The following is a 23,402-nucleotide window of genomic DNA, read 5'->3' as shown; positions in this document are numbered from 1 at the left end:
TGAATTTTTTAGTCTATATCCAAACACTACTTTTATATATATATATATATATATATATATATATATATATATATATATATATATATTAGAGGCAGAGGAACCGACAGAGAGATGAAGACAGAGACAGAGGTCTTCCATCCACTGGTTCACTCCCCAAATGGCTCTAACAGCCAGAGCCAGGCTGATGTGAAGCCAGGAGCCAGGAGCCAGAAGCTTTTTCTGGGCCTCCCGTGCGGGTGCAGGGGCCCAAGCACTTGGGCCATCCTCTACTGCTTTCCCAGGCCATAGCAGAGAGCTGGATTGGAGAGGAGCAGCCAGGACTTGAACCGATGCCCATGTGGGATGCTAGAGCCACAGGAGGAGGCTTAGCCTACTACGCCACAGTGCCAGGGCCCCCAAACACTACTTTTTTAAAGGACAAGGGCTTCCCAATGCATCTTCCACCTAAAAAACCAACGGAATCACAGCGGGCAGCTGTACTTGCCTCCTTCTCAGCCTCTTTCAGTATGGCCTCTTTCTCCTTCACTCGCTGCACAAACATCTGCTTCATCTCCTCTTCCTTCCTCTGGCGCTCACCATGCAACTCGTGTCTTTTGGCTTCATAGGTCTCCTGAAGACTGAAGAGTTATCCGTGTTATTCTCAAGTTCGAAAGATCACATAGCACACGTCTCGCAGCACACGGCATACATGTAAGTACTGGTGTTTTCTGACCTACAGCAACCCCAAACAGGCAATTTCCTGCAACACGAAACACTGCCAGTCCTACAGCTGACACTGACTATTACAATTGAAAAATACTGGTTTAACAGTTATTACACAAGGAATACCCCCATGCATTCAAACATGCTCCTTTTTCCATCTTTGTTAGCTGGCTTCCCTGTTATCTTGAAATCTTGAAGGGTTCCCTTGCCCTATCTAGTAATCTCATTGTGTTTCTAATCTCAACCACCTCTGGGCTTCTAGTTCCTTTCTTCCACTTGGTTCTTCTTGCCACTCCTAGATTTTACACCTATACAGAAAACAGACCTAATTTTTCCTCCTAACATTACCATTCCACTTCTTACAGAACAAGGTGCCACCTCCTTTAAGCAGGACTAAAATAATCCAACACTTTGCAATCTGGCTCTCACCAAATGCATCCAGCCCCTGCAGGTTCCAGCCACAACTTCCTCACTGCTCCAGAAGCACACCTCACCTTTCAGGCGTGATTACGGTTTCTCCCACTTCCTACACCCGTTCTCCCTTCCCACCCTCTTCCACTCGGCTCGATCCCTCAAGACCAAATTCAGATGCAACTGCTATAATGGCATCCTCATGCGCCCCAGTTGGAAGTAATTCCTTGTCTCACTGCCATGGCACTTACGTCCTGCCCAACTCTACCTGCTAATGCGCCTGGGAAAGCAGTGGATGATATCCTAAGTGTGTGGGCCCCTGCACTCATGTGGGACATATGGAGGAGGCTCTGGGATCCTGGCTTTTGCCTGGCCCAGTCCTGGTCACGGAAGCCTTTTGGGGAGTGAATCAGTGAATGGAAGATTGTGCTCTCTCTCTCCTCCTCTCTGTAACTCTGCCTTTCAAATAAATTAAAAAAAATTTTTTTTAAAGTACAAGTGCTAGATTTTAATAAAACATTGTTATCATTTTTAACCCTTACTATCCTTTAAATGTACTCAAGTTAGTTTGCTCATCTGGACTTTTATTTATTTTTTTGTTTTGTAAGGCAGAGAGAAAGAGACAGAGACACTTCTCATCTACTAGTTCACTCCTCAAGTGCCCGGGAACGAGAAACTCAACCTGGGTCTCCCACTGTGAGAAGCAGGGACCCAACTACTTGAGCCACCAGCTGATGCCTCCCGTGGTCCATTAGCAGAAAGCTGGAGCCAGAAAGCGGGCCCAGGCACTCCAATAGGGGACGTGGGTGTCCCACACAGCATCTTAACCGCTGCACCAAATGCCAGCCCCTCAAAAATTCTAAATGATAAAATATTTTTAAAGAGGTGATTAAGTGTGGGAAAGAGATTAGTTATATTAATCTGAAATGATTAAACTTCAGTATTTAAAATATTATAAAACATGTTTTGTATAAACAACTAATATAAAACTTTAAGAGTAAAATGTCATTTACTCGGTCCTTATGACAAGCAATGATCAGTGCTGATGATGAGGACACCAACTCTGACTCCGCAAAACCACGCAGTGAAACAGGAATGGACAACCAGCAGTGGGGAGAGCTGGGAAGTAAGGACAGATGACCGTCACCCTAACAAGGGTCAGTTTAGTTTCTTTAATTGCTAGTTAGACCCCATCCTGGGGCACAGATTTTATATGCAGACCAAATTATAGTGACTAACAAATTAAATGGCAAACAGTCACCAGAATGTAACTTCTTGAAACTAGAAAAAAATAGAAGCTGCCTAACTTACCAACAGAAGCCTTATCAAATCATTAATTCACAAATGAGAAAGCAGAGCAGGCACCACCCTCACGATGACATCTAGCCCCACCCTTTTTTTTTTTTTTTTTTTGACAGGCAGAGTGGACAGTGAGAGAGAGAGACAGAGAGAAAGGTCTTCCTTTGCCGTTGGTTCACCCTCCAATGGCCACCGCGGCCGGCGCGCTGCGGCCTGCGCACCGCAGCTGATCCGATGGCAGGAGCCAGGAGCCAGGTGCTTTTCCTGGTCTCCCATGGGGTGCAGGGCCCAAGCACCTGGGTCATCCTCCACTGCACTCCCTGGCCACAGCAGAGAGCTGGCCTGGAAGAGGGGCAACCGGGACAGAATCCGGCGCCCCGACTGGGACTAGAACCTGGTGTGCCGGCGCTGCTAGGCGGAGGATTAGCCTAGTGAGCCGCGGCGCCGGCTGCCCCCACCCTTCTTGCTTGTCCTCTGCAAGTAACCTCCAGGTACCACCCCTCCCAGTCTGCAGCCTAAATCAACAATCCCACTCCGCCTCTTTGGTTTCTACACTGCGTCTCATCAGTGAGCAGATGCATCCTAAACTGAGGAAACACTCAACAGATGTGATGGGCAATCTATGATTCTTTTTAAAGATACATTTATTTATTTGAAAGGCAGATTAAGAGAGAGGCAGTGGCAGAGTGGAGAGAGGGAGAGAGGGGGAGAGGGGGGGGGAGAGAGAGAGAGAGAGAGGTCTTCCATCTGCTGATTCACTTCCCAAATGGCCTCAATGCCCAGAGTTATGCCAGTCTGAACCCAGGAGCCAAGAGCTTCTTCTGGGTCTCCCACCTGGGTGCAGGGGCCCAAGGACTTGGGCCATCTTCTACTGCTTTCCCAGGCCACAGCAGAGAGCCGGATTGGAAGAAGAGCAGCTGAGACTCAAACCAGCGCCCATATGGGATGCTGGCACTGCAGGTGGTGGCTTTACCTGCTATGCCACAGTGCTGGCCCCGATCTATGATTCTTGATTGACTTATCCCATCCTTTGGGATGCTGCCCAGTGGCACAATTCATCAGTTTCACTTCCACTCAAAAGAGACAAGGATGTGACCTAACTTGGGCCTACTGCATACTCCTGGCCTGGAGTATGAATCGTGAGCACAGAACAAAAGGGTGATTTCAGTTCATTCACTCCACTCCAGAGATACTGTCTGTTCTCAGTCTTCCCCTGAACCCACCCAGTCCTGGCCGTGTAGCCCGCCAACACTGCTCTTCTTGTTTAACACACCTCGACCTCCAGTATTTCCAAAGAACTTGAAGGCAGCATTTCTGCACTTGTGCAGCACACACCTTGTCTTCCAAGGTTTTCCTTCGCCTGCCTGACCCTCCTCATGCTCTCCTAGCTATCCACCCAGCTGACCAACACTAGGCTGTCTCAAGCCGTTACTGAGGACCTGTCTTTCCAACTGTGCTTCTCTGTCTAGGCAATCCTGTTCCTGCCCATATTTTCCATTTACCATCTAAACGCCCAGGACTTCTCCTGAGTACTTGATTCACAAGAAACTAAGCCAACAGACCCCAAGGCAAGCTCATGCTCTCTACTATGCCTCCACTGCCACCCTTCACTGAGACCTAGCTAGCACTCCTTCAGCAATCTGCCTTGGCAGATGGGACCACCATCCTCCTCACCAACGAAACCACAAACCCAGAGGAACAGCAGGCTCCTTCTAGCATCTTCTGGCATGTCCTGCTGTTTCCCCCATTTACTACAGCTGAAAATATCACTGCTTCAAGGATATCTAACCTAATTTTCTGGCTTACATTAGGACCCTCCCATGTCTACTTCTCTAGATGTATAGATCACAACTATAATTTACTATACAATTTGGTGTTTAATTTTGGCTTTCCAATAAGAATGTAAACTTCATGAGAGCCAGGGATATATTACATCCCCAGCACATAACTCAGAATCTTGCAAATAATAGAAACTTTAAAGATATTTATGGGCCTGTGCAGTGGCGTAGTGGGTAAAGCCACTGCCTACGACCCCAGCATCCCATGTGGGTACCGCTTTGTCCCAGCTGCTCCACTTACTACCCAGTTTCCTGTTAACAGCCTGGGAACAGCAGCTGAAGATGGCCCCAGAGCCTGAGTTCCTGCCTCCTACGTGGGAGACCCGAATGGAGCTCTTGGCTCCACCCTGGCCCAGCACTGGCCGTTGTGGCCATCTAGGGAGTGAACCAGTGGAGAGAAGATCTCTCTCTCTCTCTGTAACTCTTTCAAATAAAACTTTTAAAAAAACTTTATGATTTTAGCAAATACTATTTACTACTGACTCCCAAATTACTATCTCACCCCTAACTTTCCTCCAAACTTCTGATTCATTTGTTATAACTTAGCCAAATTCCTTGCCAGAATTATTTAATAAACAGTTTAAACTTAACATTTCTGAGAACTATTGATTACCAGCCCAACCCCTAAAATCTCCCCTTTTCATCTTGCTCATATCAATAAACGTTACCACCTTCACCTTGAACCTTGGGTCAAAATGGTGACTAAGGTCAACCTTGATTCCTCTTTTTCCATTATATTCCATATCCAAATGAATTCATCAGTAAGCCCTACAGATGACAGGTCCTAAACACACTCCACCCTCTAACTCTGCTCCCTTGTCTGACCTTCCATGTCTCATTCCTGGACCACTGCGATGGCCTCCTGCTTGGCCTCCACACTTCCCCTTGTGAATGCCCCCTATCCTCTCTTGTCCACATGGGGCTAGTTTCCTTTTCCCACCCTCACCCCAGAGGCTCTGTGTAAGCAGGTCTCTATCTATCTGAGCCACTGTGTATACACACCCAGTTATTTGCATGCTGAGCAGATGGTAAACAAACAAGAATTATTTGTTGAATGAATGGGAATTTTCTTTTACTTTTAAAATTTCTTATTTATTCGAAAGGCAGAAAGAAAGACAAGGGGGAGAGACAGAAACAGAGACAGAGAGAGCTTCCATCTGCAGTTCACTCTCTGAACACGTGGGCCTCCCAGGGTATGTAACAGTGGGAAGCTGCAATAGAAGTGAGCTGGGACTTGAAGCCAGGCACTCTGATATGGGCATGTGGGGGTCCATGCAGCATTTTAAGCAATACACCAAATGCCCAATCTCTGAATGGAAATTTTAAAATGCAGACCCCCAGGGTGCACCCCTGAGAATTCTGCACCATTCTGAATTCATGTTTGGGCAGCTGATGATGAACCCGCAAGGAAACCCAGATCCCTTTTCTTGGGGAGTCCCTCAAAGCTTTCCCACTTACTCTCAGTGTCTGCTTCAGGGCATAGGGAACCGAGAGCTGGAAGAAGGAAGTGAGGCCTCCCTGGGAAACCTCAGACCATCTTTAATGACTGGAAAAGCCGCCAAGTGACCAGAATTACTGGCCCACAACCTGCAGTATAACATGCCTGAATTTGGTGAAGGGGATCAAACAATTCTTAATGCACTGTACTATCAGAAATGAGAACGCTAATTAAATTTGCAGCTTGAAAACATTAAAAAAAAATGGACTTCATCCATGACTAAATCTTGCAACAGCAGCACTGATTCAATGCCCTTCTCCTCTTCCCTTTGTGTTGATGTCAGTGCAAACGCTAATAGCCTGGGAAATGACCGACAGCAAATAACAAAATGAAAGAAGTCTGCCTCCTGGAGTTCAGAAAAGTGTCCTGACATTCTCATGCTTTCCTTCATGCAAAAACTGTTCTGGGATACTCTATTGAATCAAAGGTTTTTATTTTTATTTTTAAGGTTTCTTTATTTGAAAGGCAGAGAATCAGACAGTGAGGGAATGACAGAGGAGTTGGGGGAGAGAGAGACAGATCTATCTGCTGGTTCACTCTCCCCTCCCCAAAGGACTTTAACAGCCAGGACTGGATCAGGCCAAAGCCAGAAGCCAGGAACTCCACTGGATCTCACACATGACTGGCAGGGGCCCAAGCACTTGAACTATCATCCACTGCCTTCCCAGGTACAAACGCAGGAAGCTGGATCAGAAGCAGAACAGCCAGGCACTGAATGGGCACTCCGGTACGGGATGCAGTGTTGCCAAGTGGTGGCTTAACCCACTGCCCCACAACATCAGCCTCTCAACAGCAGAGACAAGAGTACAGTAAGAGAAAGCTTCTATCTGTTGGTTCATTCTGCAAACATCCACAATGGCCAAGGTTGAGCTGACGCCAAAGCTGGGAGCTAGGGACTCCTACGCAGGTGACAGGAACACCTATCACCTCTGCCCCCCAGGGTGTACATTTACAGGAAGCTAGAATCAGGATCAAATCTAAAAACTGAATGTGGGCTTAACTACAAGGTCAAAGGTTGAATGCCCTTTCTCACAAATCAGATTTGATTTAGTATATTAAAGACTGTAATTTCATGTATACATGTCTTAAAGTGACCAAAGGAGTTTATAACGATACTGAATGCTGTAATCACTGAGAGAGAAGGTCTTCAGGTTCTAAAATTCTTATAACCACATTGCATTGCTGCAAGATTCCCTTCAAGTGTTTTCATTCTTCAGCAAGACCTTTGCCTGAGTTCCAGGCATTCCAAAACTTCAAGAGGCTAGAAACCAACTGACAATGTTTTAATCTACTTAACATAATCTGCATTACAGTTAGCCTTGGTGGTAATAGCTAAACACACTTGCATCTATTTCAATTTTAGTATATGTGCTGCCGAAGCGAGCACCACTTGCATCTATTTCAAATAAATACAAAATGAAACCAAACACAAGGGCTTTTTCTCCCTTCAGGTATGCATGCCGGCCAATACTGAAGCGGTGGGCTGCTGCCTTCTGTTCTTCCTTCTACTGTCCTCTTCTGGGCCAGACAAGGACTTCGAGACGACGGCAAGTGATTCAAGCAGCACGGCTCTTCACTGTCAGACGACTCCACTGCACGCTCTCCGCATCAGCGTGAACTTGCGGCCTTCCGCGCGCCGGCTTACCTGACGGGCTTGTTCTCGGGGCCGACATCTGTAAAGCCCATCTCCTCCAGCTTGCAGCGCCGGTACAGCTCATAGTGCCGGCTGTGCGTCTGCTCCCGCAGGTCCTCCATGTTTGTGCAGATGAGCATTTCCCGCAGCTTGACGAAGTCGCAGTGGTTCTCGTTTTCCACTAGCCAGAAGAAATTAAAAGAAAAACAAAACAAAACACTGGTTTTTATTTCCGGCACACAATCAGTGTTTGCTGAATGAACAGATAAATGAAAACACAGGTGAAATAACAAAGAATGATGGGGCCAGCACTGTGGCGTAGTGGGTAAAGCCACCGCCTGCAGTGCCGGCATCCCATATGGGCGCTGTTTCTAGTTCTGGCTGCTCCACTTCCAATCCAGCTCTCTGCTGTGGCCTGGGAAAGCTGTAGAAGATGGCCCAAGTGCTTGGGCCCCTGCACCCACGTGGGAGACCTGGAGGAAGCTCTGGCTCCTGGCTTTGGATTGGCGCAGCTCTGGCCGTTGCAGCCAATTGGGGAGTGAACCAGAGGATGGAAGACTTCTCTCTATATACCTGCCTCTGCCTCTCTGTAACCCTGCCTTTCAAATAAATCAATCTTAAAAAAAAAAAGAGATTGATTTATTTATTTGAAAGGCAGGGTTACAGAGAGACAGAGATCTTCCATCTGCTGGTTCACTCTGCACATGGCTGCTATGCCAGGACTGGGCCGGGCTAACAACAGGGCCAGGAGATTCTTCAGGGTCTTCCACATTACTGCAGAAGCCCAAGCACTTGGGCCATGTTCAGCTGCTTTCCCAGGTCATCAGCAGGGAACGGGATTGGCAGTGGAGAAGCCGGGACTGGAACCGGTGCCCACATGGGATGCTGGTGTCACAGGCAGTGGCTTGATCCACTATCCCATGGCACAGCCCCAATTTAACTTTTTAAATTGGCTGACTGGTTTGTTCTGGGAAGAGTTGGCAAGACTTTGACAAATAAAAATATATAAATTTACAAGACTGTCTATTCTGCCCTGTAGTTAGGTGCTTCTCACCTTCTGACATCACCACAACTGAGTGTGGCACGACCCAGCCTCTACGACCCATTTATGTAAGACACAACCAGTCCTCCGACAACAAGGCAGACTCCCAAACAGCCAGCACTTTTTTTTGCAGAATGTGTCACAGGCGATTTGAAGCTCCGGGGCAACACAGAGACCGCCAGCCAGGCCTGTGTGTCTCCTTTACCTTGCACAACGCCCCAGGGGTACAGGCCCGTGTGTCCCCTTTACCTTGCACAACGCCCCAGGGGTACAGGCCCGTGTGTCCCCTTTACCTTGCACAACGCCCCAGGGGTACTGGCCATGTGTCTCCTTTACCTTGCACAACGCCCCAGGGGTACAGGCCCGTGTGTCCCCTGTACCTTGCACAACGCCCCAGGGGTACAGGCCCGTGTGTCCCCTGTACCTTGCACAACGCCCCAGGGGTACAGGCCCGTGTGTCCCCTGTACCTTGCACAACGCCCCAGGGGTACAGGCCCGTGTGTCCCCTGTACCTTGCACAATGCCCCAGGGGTACAGGCCCGTGTGTCCCCTGTACCTTGCACAACGCCCCAGGGGTACAGGCCCGTGTGTCTCCTTTACCTTGCACAACGCTCCAGGGGTACAGGCCCGTGTGTCTCCTGTACCTTGCACAATGCCCCAGGGGTACAGGCCCGTGTGTCCCCTGTACCTTGCACAACGCCCCAGGGGTACAGGCCCGTGTGTCCCCTGTACCTTGCACAACGCCCCAGGGGTACAGGCCCGTGTGTCCCCTGTACCTTGCACAACGCCCCAGGGGTACAGGCCCGTGTGTCCCCTTTACCTTGCACAACGCCCCAGGGGTACAGGCCCGTGTGTCTCCTTTACCTTGCACAACGCCCCAGGGGTACAGGCCCGTGTGTCTCCTTTACCTTGCACAACGCCCCAGGGGTACTGGCCTGTGTGTCCCCTTTACCTTGCACAACACCCCAGGGGTACTGGCCCGTGTGTCCCCTTTACCTTGCACAATGCCCCAGGGGTACTGGCGAGCTTTGACCATCTTACTGCCGACTTTCACCTCGTCCATGCTTCCTACAACAGCAAAAGGCAAATGTCCCTGGAAGAGAACCACATCAGTCACATGTCTGCATGACAGCGTGACCGGAGACTAGCTAGAAGACAAGTAAACAGTAGAGGACACTTTATTAGATGACAGACCAATGAAGGGCAAATGGTACGCTGTGCCTTGGACTGTAAACCTCGGCAGTGAATCTGTGCTGACTGTGCTAGAACAGTCATTTTTGAGCTCTCTATTCCCTGAGCATCCCTTACATGCAAGGTCTTATCCTGCTGGGAATAGAGGAAAAAAGGAAGGATTTTAATAAATATCATTTCCCTCAGTATTTTCTTTGCACAAAGATAAAGTTGAGGAAATTACACAGAGCTTGAATGTACTTCAAAAAGTTCAAGATACTGCTTAGGAAGCCCGCATCCCACAGGGACCCTGGCTTTGCTCCCTATTCCAGTTTCCTGTTAATGCGTACCTGGCTTTGTCCTAGCCCAGCCCTGGCTCTTGCGGGCACTTGGGGAGCAAACCAGCAGATTTGAGTTCTCTGTTAGTCTGTATGTCTCTCTCTGCCTTTCAAAATAAACAAACACGGGCAGGGGTTGAGGTGTAGTGAGTAAAGCTGCCACATCATCCCACATAGGTGCCGGCTGGAGACCCCGCTGCACCCCTTCTGATCAGGCTCCCTACTAATGGCCCGGGAAAGGAAGTGAAAAATGGCCCAAGTGCCTGGGCTCCTGCCGCACGTGTGGGAGATATGAAGCCCCTGGTTCCTGGCTGTGGCCTGGCTCTGCCCTTACCACTGGGGCTACTTGGGGAGTGAACCAGCAGATGGAAGATCTTTGTCTTTCAATCTCAATCTCTCTTTCTCTCTACCTCTATCTCTGTAATTCTTACTTTCAAATAAATAAATAAACTTTAAAAAAACTAAATTTATAAAGATACATTTTGGTATACAAAATTTTGAAATCCATGCATAATTTTTCATAATAGGCATTTTTCATGAAGTTTTTTGAGAGCCCCTGCATGCATGGATTTCAAATTTTCTGCACTAAAATAAACTTATCTTTTAATTCCATCTTCTACCAACTTTTCCAAGTATTTTTGCATGTATAACCAAAATATACATTTAGTTGTGCACAGACATGCAGTACTGTTGGCATCATATTAGTACTAATAGTATGAGTCCCCAACTGGTGCTGCTGCGGGAACGGAGAGGCGAGATCACAAAGGCAGAAGGGCAGAAGCCCTGCTAGATAAGGAGGGATGGCGTAACGTGATCAGCTGGAGCCGGAGAACGAGTGATAGGGGATAAACCGGCAGGCACAAGCCCTTTATGCAACTCTAACCTACCTGTCAAGCCACAAGCCTTTCCCGGGATGCACCTGCTTCATCTGGGACCTAAGAGGGTCCTCCACGAAACTACGGATATTAAGTGTCACATGGAGCTAGTGGAAGTGTCCCATAATCCCCAGGCGGCTTCATGCCTGTAGAAGCGCCATCCCTTACTCCCGACCTCATAAAAGAGGCTGACAGCTGGGGGACGCTCTCTCTCTTTGGACCAGAGCTGGAGTGCTGCACAGGTGCCTCCTGTCTCCTGCTCCCTTCAGGCAATCCTGTGGCTCACTCAGAATGAGTATTTCTCCATGTGTGGCAATTTAGACTCACGTGTGTATAGGTATATCCACTTTCTCACCTTTTCAATACATTTTTTTAGATTTATTTATTTATTTCAAAAGCGGGGTTACAGAGAGGCAGAGGCAGTGATTCATACAACAGATGGCCTGGGCCGATCTGAAGCCAGGAGCCAGGAGCTTCTTCCAGGTCTCCTACGTGGGTGCAGGGACCCAAGGACTTGGGCCATCTTCTACTGCTTTCCCAGGCCACAGCAGAGAGCTCGATCAGAAGTGGAGCAGCTGGGACTTGAATCAACACCCAAATGGGATGCAGATACTGCAGGCAGTGGCCTTACATGCTACACCACAGTGCCGGTCCCTTGAATACATTTCGTTATCACTTTTGCACCTTCTTTGTGTCTGCTCTTAGAATGCTCATCTTTTTGCGAAACAAAAGCCTGAAGTAAAAATTAATACATCCAAGCCCACATTACTAGCCCCGAAGGAGACTGTGACCAAAATGCTAGATTAAAGGGCAGGGAACAGACAGGTCTGTCTACAGCTGGGGATTAATACAGGGAGAAAGTATCATTAAAAGTAGCAAGTACCGGCCGGCGCCGCAGCTCACTAGGCTAATCCTCCACCTGCGGTGCCGGAACCCCGGGTTCTAGTCCCAGTTGGGGCTGTCCACGTTGCTCCTCTTCCAGTCCAGCTCTCTGCTGTGGCCCGGGAGGGCAGTGGAGGATGGCCCAAGTCCTTGGGCCCTGCACCCACATGGGAAACCAGGAGGAAGCACCTGGCTCCTGGCTTCGGATCAGCGCAGTGCGCCGGCTGCAACGCACTGGCTGTAGCAGCCACTTGGAGGGTGAATCAACGGAAAAAGGAAGACCTTTCTCTCTGTCTCTCTCTCTCACTGTCTAACTCTGCCTGTCAAAAAAAAAAAAGTAGCAAGTACCATGCTTAAAATTTAATAATTGATATTATTTAGTTAATTATGCCTTCCTGAAAAAATTATTCCAGGTGAGCACAAGAAATAGAATTAGATGTAAAGACAATTTTAACATATAGGAAATAAGACCATTTGGTTTACATTAGATTTTTATACATTTAGTTTAGGCATAATAATATAAATGGCACATGAAAAATTAGAAAAGGCATTTAACAAATGTTAGGCATTTAACAAAAGTTAAATCATTTCACCTTCACAACAACTCTTGGAAGAAGTATAATGAACTAATTTTGTAGTTAACAGCCTCAGGAAGGTTATAACGCCCACAGGACACATAGGCAAGTCTGCCGGACTTTAAAACCCATGGTCCGTCAAAATAGAACCAGATATGTAAGAAAAATGTTAGCTCAATAAAGTAAAATAAGGAACTGAGTGAGTCATCCCCAATGACATTAAACTAAAAGTTAGGCAAATGTTTATTTTTGTTAAAGAGATTTAAAAAAAATTTAAGTAATTTTTACAAAAATATTTGAATGGCATCTAAAAGAGAGAGAGACAGAGACAAATAGACTGATCTTCCATCTGCTGGTCCACTCCTCAAATTCACACAAGCACCAGGGCTGGGTCAGGCAGCAGCCAGGAGCCCAGAACTCAGTCAAGGTCCCTACTACGGGTGGCAGGGATCTAAGCGTCTGACCCATCACCTGCTGCCTCTCAGGGTGTATATTAGTAGGAAACTAGAAGCAGAGCTAAGGGAGAATGAGTATAAAAACCAGCTCTGAGAGATCTCTTCAAACACGTGAGAGTCTAAAGCATTCCAAGGAAAGCTACGTAGTTTCCTCTTGTTTCCAAAGACGGGATCAAAAGGCATTTTTCCAGGCAACTGTCCCATGAAAGGTGCATCCCCATCATAAATGTACCACTTTATGTAGGCCAAAGAACAGACGAAAAAAAAAAGATGCCTAAGAATATATTCTCATTATACCTTTCCCAATACACACACACAAATCGTTTTTCATTTTGAACTTTGGGAAAATTCACCTTGTATAAGGTCCTTTTGGAAAACAAACATGAGCAGCAACATTACACATACATCACAGTTTTATTTCCCCCGCAGAACAGAAGGATTAACATGCAGCTAGGAGCTCACATTCATCGCAGTGTTGACTTTGGCAATGGTGTCGTCGTCTGTCGGGAACTGGTATATCTGGACGCCATTGCTGACCAGCTCACTCATGAGCTTGATCTTAAACTTCTGCAATTCAGTTTTAGAAATCGCATCTGCTTTGGCAATCACTGGTATAATGTTCACCTGTAAAGAAAATAACAGGTTATGTTAACAAAATAACATCATTGAGGGTTTGTTTTTTAATCATGTAGTCATTTTTTTTTTCCCAATCATAAAACCATTCAGTCTCTAACAATGAATTTTATTAACCCAGAACAGGGGGTTGGCAAACTATGTGCATCTTGCTGTTTTTTCTTAAATTTTATTTATTTATTTATTTATTTGAGAGGCAGAGCTATGGACAGAGAGAGGGAGAGACAGAGAGAAAGGTCTTCCATCCACTGGTTCACTCCCCAAATGGCTGCAACAGCCAGAGCTGAGCCGATGCAAAGCCAGGAACCAGGAGCCAGGAGCCAGAGCTTCCTCTGGTCTCCCATGTGGGTGCAGGGGCCCAAGGACTTGGACTCCCTTCCTCTCCTTTCCCAGGAGCATCAGCAAGGAGCTGGTGCCCACATGGGATGGCAGTGATGCAGACGACGTCTTTACCTGCTATGCCACAGCACAGGCCCCTATAAATAGATGTATTGGAACAATACTAGGCCTAGTCACGAAAGTATTGTCTGTGGTTGGTTTCATGCTACAAGAGATGAGTAGTTGTCAGAAAGACCTGTGGATGGTCTGCAAAGTCCAAAGTACTTACTCGGTGGCCCTCCGTGGGAGAGGCGTGCTGCTGACCGTAATCTACACACTGGCTGTCACTCTCCTGTATGTATCCCCATATGGGGACAATCATTCTTGCACAAGCTGGCTTACAACTCCACAACTATTCAAAAGTACACTGACCTACGTGTGAAGTGCTCTCCCAGACTTCACGCTTTCCACATGCATTTCTACAGAGGAAGCAGGGACATCCAGGATACCCTTGTATGCCGAATCTTACGTTATAAAGTTCGGAGCCATTGTTAGGAAAGCTGCGTTTCCCACATCACTAGCGGATACAGAATAAGTCTAGAGACTTTTTTTTTGTATAATAGTAAGTAGTCTTTTTTAAGATTATTTATTTGAAAGGCAGAGTTAGAGAGGGAGAAGCAGAGAGACAGAGATTTTCCACCCTTTGATTCACTCCCCAAATGGCTGCAAAGACTGGGGTTGTGCCAGGAGCTTCATCTGGGTCTCCCACGTGGGTACAGGGGCCCAGGGACTTGGGCCATCTTCTGTTGCCTTCCCAGGTGCATTGGCAGGGCGCAGGATCAGAAGTGAAACAACTGTTGCCCATATAGTATTGTAGGTGGCAGCTTAATCCCCTACATCACAGTGCTGGCCCCAGTAAGTAACCTTTAATCACCTTTTAAACAAATATAAAAACCTGTAGCAAGTTAATATAGATAACATTTTTTTACAGCTCTATGAATTTATACATAGCTCCCAGGCTCGGAAGTTTTAAATGTAAGTTTTCTTGGTACGGTCTACATTGAAATATAATGTACTTTAATATGTGAAGAAACATTAAACCTTAATCTCTGTGAACAAAGTTCTTCCTCTCATGAGTGTCAAAGTAAATTTAGTGTCAAATAAATTCAAAATACAAATGCACATAATACCGAAGTTTTGGCATACAAGTCAGTCACTCAGAAGGGAATTGAATCGTACTGTTATGTTTCTTCTTTGCACTCATCTTACGGACTCCAAGCTGAGTTTCTCCAGAAAATAAGCTAAGCAGGAAACTTACCAAACGCTTTAAAGATTCACAGAGTAAAAGTATGACACAGACACATACTGTAAAGATATTGTAAGAGAGCAATATAAATAATAAAGTTTGGTAAGTTGACTGTTTTCCTAAACACACCTTGCTGTCTAGGTTCTTCATGGTTAAGAGGTCAAGTGTCTTTAGTGAGTGGCCCGTGGGAGAGATGAAGTAGAGGCAGACATGGATGCGCGAGTCGTGGTAGTTGAAGAGAGAGCGCTTAATTTTCAGTTCTTCTTGGAGATAGGCTTCAAATTGAGCATCTATGTAGTCAACTATTGGTTGGTAGCTGGAAGAAAGTAAGTAGTTAAATATTTAGTGTCACATATGCATGCTACCTTACAAGATTTTCACGCAGTTCTGAAGGTGGAAGTCTATATGACTTCATAGACAAAACATACCGTGCACAACACGTACACACAAAGGGGGGACTTCAGAATCATCCAGACAACCTGCACTTGTCAAGCACTGAGCTTGTCACCTTGTTCCCACATCTATTCACACACTGGCTCTCTTTCTGACAAAGGTTCCCATTCTTGCAGCTTGCTCTAAGAGGCGAGGACTCTCGTTTGTAACCAGAGTGGTACATGCACGTCACTGAACTGACAATAGGCACGGGTCACGACTTCCCGCTTCTCACGAGACTTGAAAGGCATGGACAGCACTGTCAGGTGCAGGGCACACGCCAGCTGCAAGCCTCAGCCCAGCAATGCTGGCACAGCCTCATTCTCACTGAACTCTGAAGAAGGGAGGCCATCACCCCCTGCACTCAGAGTTCCTGCTCAGGCCACTCCCCCTGGAACATCACCTTCCCTCTGGCCAAGCCTACTCCTCCTCCAAATCAAACAGTGCAAGTGCAGAGTGTGGGTGCTAACACTGTCTCATATGGTTTATAAACACTCCACGCCATTCTAATACACTGCCTACGCAATCTACTACTCCACTGTTACCTAGCTCCATTCAACAAAATGAGTTTTTGAGTGAAACAAATCACAGCAAAGAGCTCCCTGCCAAATGCCCTAGATGGCAATGAGATCATCTCTTCAGCCCTACTCAGCCGAGACCGCGCCTGAACGCGCACAGCCTCCTCTTCTTCCAGGAAGTTGCCTGAGTACTCCAGTCCTTGAGGACCGTCACCTCTTCTGCACTCTCAGAATGCCCTGTTCTCCCTAGCCAGATGATAAGCAATGTGAGGACAGACACAGTACCTTACGCTTCCCGTGTTCCACAAGAACTAGCACAATACCTTGAACACTGTAAGAACTCAACCCATTATCAGAGCGATCACTATGAACATCAGTGAGTGATTCTGGAAAATAGGGTTCCCTGTCCAAACTAACAAAATAGTAAAGATTAACCCGTAAGTACAGACTATACAAAAATTTAAAACAAACTTTTAGTTATGACCTGTATTTTTTACTTCTATTTATTACCTATAAAATAGATCAGTAATATGACTTATTACCTGATCTAATTAACCATAAGTGTTCCCCTGTCTGAATGCTTTTCATTTCTGAAAGCCCATATAAAATGTTTGCTAACTAAATAATATGCCATTAGGAATTCCTCCATAGTATTTTCCCTAGGTTTTCATTTCCAGTGAACAGCAGTCTGATCCTTCCAACGAAAAGAAAGACACTGACTTCAAATACAAAAATCACATCCTTAAAAATATCAGTGGAGGGGCCAGCACTGTGGCATGTGGGCTAAGCCCCTGCCTGTAGCGCCGGCATCCTATATGGGCACCAGTTCTAGTTCCAGCTGCTCCTCTTCTAAATCAGCTCTCTGCTTATGGCCTGGAAAAGCAGTAGAAGATGGACCAAGTTCCTGGGCCCCTGCACCCACATGAGAAACCTGGAAGAAGCTCCTGGCTCCTAGCTTTGGATTGTCTCAGCTCCGGTGGTTGCAGCCATCTGGGGAGTGAACCAACAGATGGAAGATCTCTCTCTGTCTCACCCTCTCCTTGTCTGTAGCTCTGCATCTCAAATAAATAAATAAAACCTTTAAATAAAATATCAGTGGGCTCATAAGGTGGCAAGAAATTAACCGAGAGGTAAGCAGAGGCCTAGGAGGGGTTAGCGCGCAAAGGCCGGATCCAGGCGGAGGCTTCTTTTCACATGTAAATTTTTATTAAGACATAGCCAAGTTCATTTGTTTATGTACTGTCTGTGGCTGCTTTCCTGCTACAATGGCAGAGCTGAGCAATTCAGACAGACTGTACGTCTTGTAAAGCTTATTATCTAACCCTGGGCAGAAAGTTTGTTGACCTCTGCACTAACACCATCAGTTATCCTGAAGAATGGCCCACACAAACCAGGTGGGAGTGTACTGAGAGACCCCGCCCCACACAGAGCTGAGAGCCTAACAGCCTACACCTTTAGGGTTGGGGGAACTGAAGATAAACCTACAATTCTTCCCTTGCCCTCAAGGGTCTGTGAGAAGGGCAAATAGGGGAAATATAGGAAAGGAGGGGGAAAAAATAACATTCTTGGTAACTACTGACCACAGCGTCAGCCCTGAACATATCAGCAAGATGCACAAGTTCACTCCGCCTCCTTGCTGCTGGGAACACAGGATCAATGCCCAGAAGGGCCTAGCATAAGGCAATCCACATCTGGCCAAATGAAGACCTCCTTCATCTTCAGCCTCAAAACATCCCAACAAGTAACTGTTAAAGATCATGTCAACTACGATAAAAAAATAAATAAATAAACGATCAGGGCTGGCACTGTGGCGTAGTGAGTGGGTAAAGCCACTGCCTATGACACTGGCATCCCATACGGGCAGCAGTTCAGGTCCTGGCTGCTCCACTTCTCTGCTAATAATCCTGGGAAAGCAGTAGAAGATGGCCCAAGTCCTTGGGCCCTGCACCTGCATGGGAGACCAGGAGGAAGTGCCTGGCTCCTGGCTTCAGATCGGCGCAGCTCAACAGCTGCAACGCACCAGCTGTAGCAGCCATTTGGCGGGTGAACCAATGGAAAAGGAAGACCTTTCTCTCTGTCTCTCTCTCTCACTAACTCTGCCTGTCCAAAAAAAAAAAAAAAAAAAAAAAAAAAAAAAAAAAGGCATAATAAATGAGAATCAAAATAAAAAACAAGGGCCTGCACTGTGGTACGGAGGGCTAAGAGGGCCAGCGTGTCCTGGCTGCTCTGTTTCAGATCCAGCTCCTTGCTAACGTGCCTGGGAAAGCAGCAGAGGATGGCCCAAGCCTGTGGGTCCCTACCACACACATGAAAGACCCCTACAAGTAAGACCTGGATGTAGCTGTGGGCTCCTGGCTTCAGCCTGAACCAGCCCCGGCCATAGTGGCCATTTGGGGTATGAATCAGCCGATGGAAAATCTCTCCCTCTCTCTTTCCCTATTATTTACATAAATAAATCTTTAAGAAAGAAAAAATAAAAAATAAATATTAGTAGAACATCTACAAAAATACTGTACACTGGAGTTACATAATTTAATTTTAAAATAGAAATAAAATACAAACTTGAATACATATTCTAAGACTAGAAAACTATATGATCCTGTGAACTTGAGGAAGCCACACACAATGCACAGATTTGGAAAATATAATAACCCAAGGGAAAAACTCAAAGGATAATTTCAATAGATTAGAAATAGACAGCTGAGGGGTGAAATGAGACACCAGGAGTTAGGTCAAAAATAATTATCCAGAATGCAATCTATGGCAAGGGTCAGGGGGAGGGTGATTATGGGCATTTGGTGCCGTGATTGAGACACTGCTTGACCTGTATCAGACTTCCTGGGGCAGAGTCGTGCCCCACTGCTGCTTGCTGTGTGTGCCCTGGAAGGCAGCAGGCAATGATTCAAGTACTTGGTGGTAAGACCTGGGTTCTCCTGGCTTCAGCCTGGCCGAGCCACGCTGTTGTGAGCATTGTGAGTGAACCAGCAGATGGCAGATATCTGCATCTGTTCCTCTCTTTGTTTCCCAAATAAAATGAATATAGACTTTTTTAATAAATTAAAAAATTTACAGGGAGACACAAAAGACTTGATGCGAAGGTTTAACAAAATGCACTGAAGTTCCAGAAGAGAAAGAAAAGGGGCCAGCGTTCATATTTAAACACGTGTCTGAAGAGTTTGTTTTTAAATATACATGTGTTAAATACAAAGTCCAAGAAGAACTAGAGCTTCATCCAAAGATTTCAAAACCAAAACAAACACAAAAATCCTGGCTTGATATCTTCTTCCAGGAAGATAAGAGTGTAAGTACACTCGTGGTTTAACAATTTTTTTAAGATTTATTTATTTTTTAAATATTCATTTATTTATTTGAAAGAGTTACACAGAGAGAAGAGAAGCACAGAGAGAAAGAGAGAGAGGTCCTCCATCCACTGGTTCACTCCCCAATTGGCTGCAAAGGCTGGAGCTGCACCAATCTGAAGCCAGGAGCCAGGAGCTCCAGGTCTCTCATGTGGGTGCAGGGGCCTCAGGACTTGGGCCATCTTCTACTACTTTCCCAGGCCACAGCAGAGAGCCGGATCAGAAGTGGAATAGCTGGTGCCCGTATGGGATGCCGGCACTGCAGGTGGCGGCTTTACACACTATGCCACAGCACTGGTCCCAAGATTTATTTTATTTATTTGAAAGGCAGAGTTAGAGAGAGAGAGGGAAATAGGGAGAGGTTTTCCATCCCTTGGTTCATTCCAAATGGTCGTTGCAGCCATTTGCAGAGTGAACCAGAGGACCCAAGATCTCTCTGTATCGGCCTTTCAAATAAATAAATAAATAAATCTTTAAAAAAGACTAACAACTCAATTTTAAAAAACAAACAGTACAGGGCTGGCGCTGTAGCGCAGCGGGTTAAAGCCCTGGCCTAAAGTGCCGGCATCCCATATAGGCGCTGGTTCTAGTCCTGGCTGCTCTGCTTCCGATCCAGCTCTCTGCTATGGCCTGGGAAAGCAGCAGAAGATGGCCCAGGTCCTTGGGCCCCTGCACCCTCATGGGAGATCTGGAAGAAGCTCCTGGCTCCTGGCCAATTGAGGCCAACTGGGGAGTGAACCAGAGGATGGAAGACTTCTCTCTCTCTCTCTCTCTCTCTCTCTCTCTCTACCTCTACCTCTCCTCTCTCTGTGTAACTGATTTCAAATAAATAAATACATCTTAAAAAAAAAAAAAAACAGTCTAAGAGCAAAGTACAGGTAAAAACCTTACTTATGTACACAAATACAAAAATACTAAAAGAAAAAAATCCAATGTAGCATAAGATAAAAAGGATACTGTATTATGATCCCAGAACAGTATCCAAGATCCTTAGGTTACTTTATCAATAGAAAATAAGTTCCTGTAATTCATCTTATTAAAGATTAAACACTTTCTTCATAGGATGAAAAAAAATCTGACAAAATGACAGAAATTCCTTATTCTATCTAAAACAAAACCCCAAACCAACCAACCAAGAAAAAAACAAAGGAAGTGGAAGACACTAAAACAGAAAGCTTTCCCTCCGTGGTCAGGACACAGAGAGGATGTTCACCACCACCACTGGCCATCCAACAACACCCCAGTAACTGTCCTCAAAAACGAGGGAGGGAAATAAAGCCTGTTTCCAGCTGTGAGGGAGAAACGGGGACTGAATTCGCCCTCTCACCTCGAACAATAAGGAATCTGCACAAGACCATTTCAGACACTGGAAAACAGGCAGTGCGGAACTGTGACTACTGGGAAGAGAAACAAATGAGGGGAGCCCTCTGATTCCCTGGCTTCTAACGCAGAGCCTGGCGTTCCTTACTGAGCTGAGAACAGAGCAACTGGAATCCGAGGGACAGAACCATGGAGAGAAAGGAGACACTGATGTGCACGTGCAGTGCCATGGCCATGGCTGAACTACAGCCGTGGGAACTGCACTCAAATCAGTGAAATTATTCCCTGCAAATTACACACCTATGAAGTTTATTTAAAAAGAAAGAACAGAACTCAAAAAGGGTTTGGAAGACAGTTAATTCACAGGAGTGGCTCCTCTGAGGAAAGAAATGGGACTGGGCCCGAGGAGATGGCAAAAGAGGATTCCAACTGACTGGCACTTCTGGGTATTTTCATAGAAATATACCTATGCATTAACATGGTTACTGATAGAATACAACCCAATAAATAGATTAATGGAAAAATCAAGTTTTAATTTGCTTTAGGGATAAATTTACATGGAAATTTACATCCATTGTGGGTCTTATTTTATAATACAATGAAATTTATTCAGTAGGTCAAGTACGGTGGTTAAGATGCTAGCTAATCAGAGTGGCTGGTTCCTAACTCCAGCTCCCAGCTAACGCAGACCCTGGGAGGCAGTAGTGGTCAGTCCAACATGGGACACCTGCGCTGACTCGCCAGCTCCCTGCTCAGCCCAGTTCCAGCTGTTGCAGAAACCTGGGGAATAAATGTGAGCGTGAACACTCTCAATCTCTCTCTCTCTCTTCTCAAACAAGTAAACAAAAATTTAAAAACCCCCTTTCTTTTATATTTATGTTAATTAATTCTAAGTTGATATCACCTTATAGGTGTCACTAACGTTTAAAGCAAGATGTCATAGGCCTCTACCCTTCCCACTAAGCTTCTCCTTCTAGAAGGCCCACAGAAATCATTTCTGACAAGGCTATCCACTACGGTTATGCCATGTGAAGAGGCAGGTTACTTATAATAATGAATATACACAGGAATTTCAGAAGATTCATGGAAAACGGAATTGGAAGATGCCTGTTTTAGAGCAAACATACTTTGAAATTTATGCAGTTTTTTCACAATATGTACTTTCCATGAACATTTTGAAGACTCCACATATTATAAATAAAATTACTGTTCTACTCCAACTTATTCCCCCCTTTCACAGTTTAAATTTGACAGAGTCTACAGTCAATACACAGCAGAAATGCTGATAAGAAACAATGACATAGGTAAAATATAAGTTGCAATTTCATCATCAAACCTTTCCTGCAGGGGTGGGTGCCTAGTCTAGCGTTGACTCTGGTCAGATTGCTTGCCTCCCATACCCCACGAGTGCCTCGGTTCAATTCCCAGCTACAGCTCCTGACTTCCACTTCCTGCTGCTGCGGCCCCTGACAGGACGGAGGTGATGGCTCAAGTCCTTGCGTCCCTGCCACCTGCATGAGAGACCTGGATTCAGTGCCTGACCCCTGACCCCTGTGGCAGGCCAAACCCTAACCACTGCAGGCATCAGGGGAGTGAATTAGCAAATGAGAGCTCTATTTGTCTCTTTTTTTTTTTTTTTAAATTAGCCTGCTTAGGTTTATTGAGTTGTTTTTTTTTTGTTTGTTTGTTTTTTTTTTTTTTGACAGGCAGAGTGGACAGTGAGAAAGAGAGACAGAGAGAAAGGTCTTCCTTTGCCGTTGGTTCACCCTCCAATGGCCGCCGCGGCCGGCGCGCTGCGGCCGGCGCACCGCACTGATCCGATGGCAGGAGCCAGGAGCCAGGTGCTTTTCCTGGTCTCCCATGGGGTGCAGGGCCCAAGCACTTGGGCCATCCTCCACTGTACTCCCTGGCCACAGCAGAGAGCTGGCCTGGAAAAGGGGCAACCGGGACAGAATCCGGCGCCCCGACCGGGACTAGAACCCGGTGTGCCGGTGCCGCTAGGCAGAGGATTAGCCTAGTGAGCCGCGGCGCCAGCCTCTATTTGTCTCTTGATCTGCTTCTTGAATACATTTGAAAAAAGAAAGTTCTTTAACAAAAAAAGAAAGAAAGAAAAAAGAAAAATAAGCTCCAAAGCTTTTCTGCAATTTAATGATGTAACTAGCTTTAAAAAAAAAAAAAGATTGTATTTATTTGAAAGGTAGAGTTACAGAGAGAGGAAGAGACAGAAAGAGAGGTCTTCTTCCATCCATTGGTTTAACCCTCAAATGGCTGCAATTGGAGCTGTGCCGATCTGAAGCCAGGAGCCAGGACCTTCTTCCGGGTCTCCCACGTGGGTGCAGGAGCCCAAGCACTTGGACCATCTTCTGCTGCTTTCTCAGACCATAGTAGAGAGCTGCATCAGAAGAGGAGCAGCCAGGACTTGAACCAGTGCCCATCAGGGACGCTGCTGTCACAGGTTAGCCTACTATGCCACAGTGCCAGCCCCATAACTAGCTTTTAATGTTAGAATTAAAAAAAAAAAAAAAAAAAAAGTAGGCCGGCACCGCAGCTCACTAGGCTAATCCTCTGCCTGGGGCTCTGGAACCCCGGGTTCTAATCCCAGTCGGGGCACTGGATTCTGTCCCGGTTGCTCCTCTTCCAGTCCAGCTCTCTGCTGTGGCCCGGGAGGGCAGTGGAGGATGGCCCAGGTCCTTGGGCCCTACACCCGCATGGGAGACCAGGAAGTACCTGGCACCTGGCTTCGGATCAGCGTGGTGTGCCGGCTGCAGCAGCCATTGCGGGGAGAACCAACGGCAAAG

General features: G+C 46.3%; 1 protein-coding gene across 13 annotated transcripts in view; it reads right to left on the bottom strand.

The window, feature by feature from the left end:
• Positions 1 to 23,402, bottom strand: part of SEPTIN10 (septin 10) — a 66,776-nt gene that overhangs the window by 6,180 nt on the left and 37,194 nt on the right. For all 13 annotated transcript variants that reach the window (XM_051834465.2, XM_051834458.2, XM_051834479.2 and 10 more), the window contains 5 exons: positions 15,105 to 15,291; positions 13,181 to 13,342; positions 9,420 to 9,516; positions 7,394 to 7,562; positions 485 to 617 (listed from right to left, as the gene is read on the bottom strand). In XM_051834465.2, the coding sequence (XP_051690425.2) occupies positions 485 to 617; positions 7,394 to 7,562; positions 9,420 to 9,516; positions 13,181 to 13,342; positions 15,105 to 15,291 (748 nt within the window). The remainder of the gene's footprint in view (positions 1 to 484; positions 618 to 7,393; positions 7,563 to 9,419; positions 9,517 to 13,180; positions 13,343 to 15,104; positions 15,292 to 23,402) is intronic.

This window comes from Oryctolagus cuniculus, chromosome 2 (genome assembly GCF_964237555.1).
Source record: "Oryctolagus cuniculus chromosome 2, mOryCun1.1, whole genome shotgun sequence".
In the NCBI taxonomy this organism is placed as follows: Eukaryota; Metazoa; Chordata; class Mammalia; order Lagomorpha; family Leporidae; genus Oryctolagus; species Oryctolagus cuniculus.
This window is presented reverse-complemented; position numbering and strand designations above follow the sequence as displayed.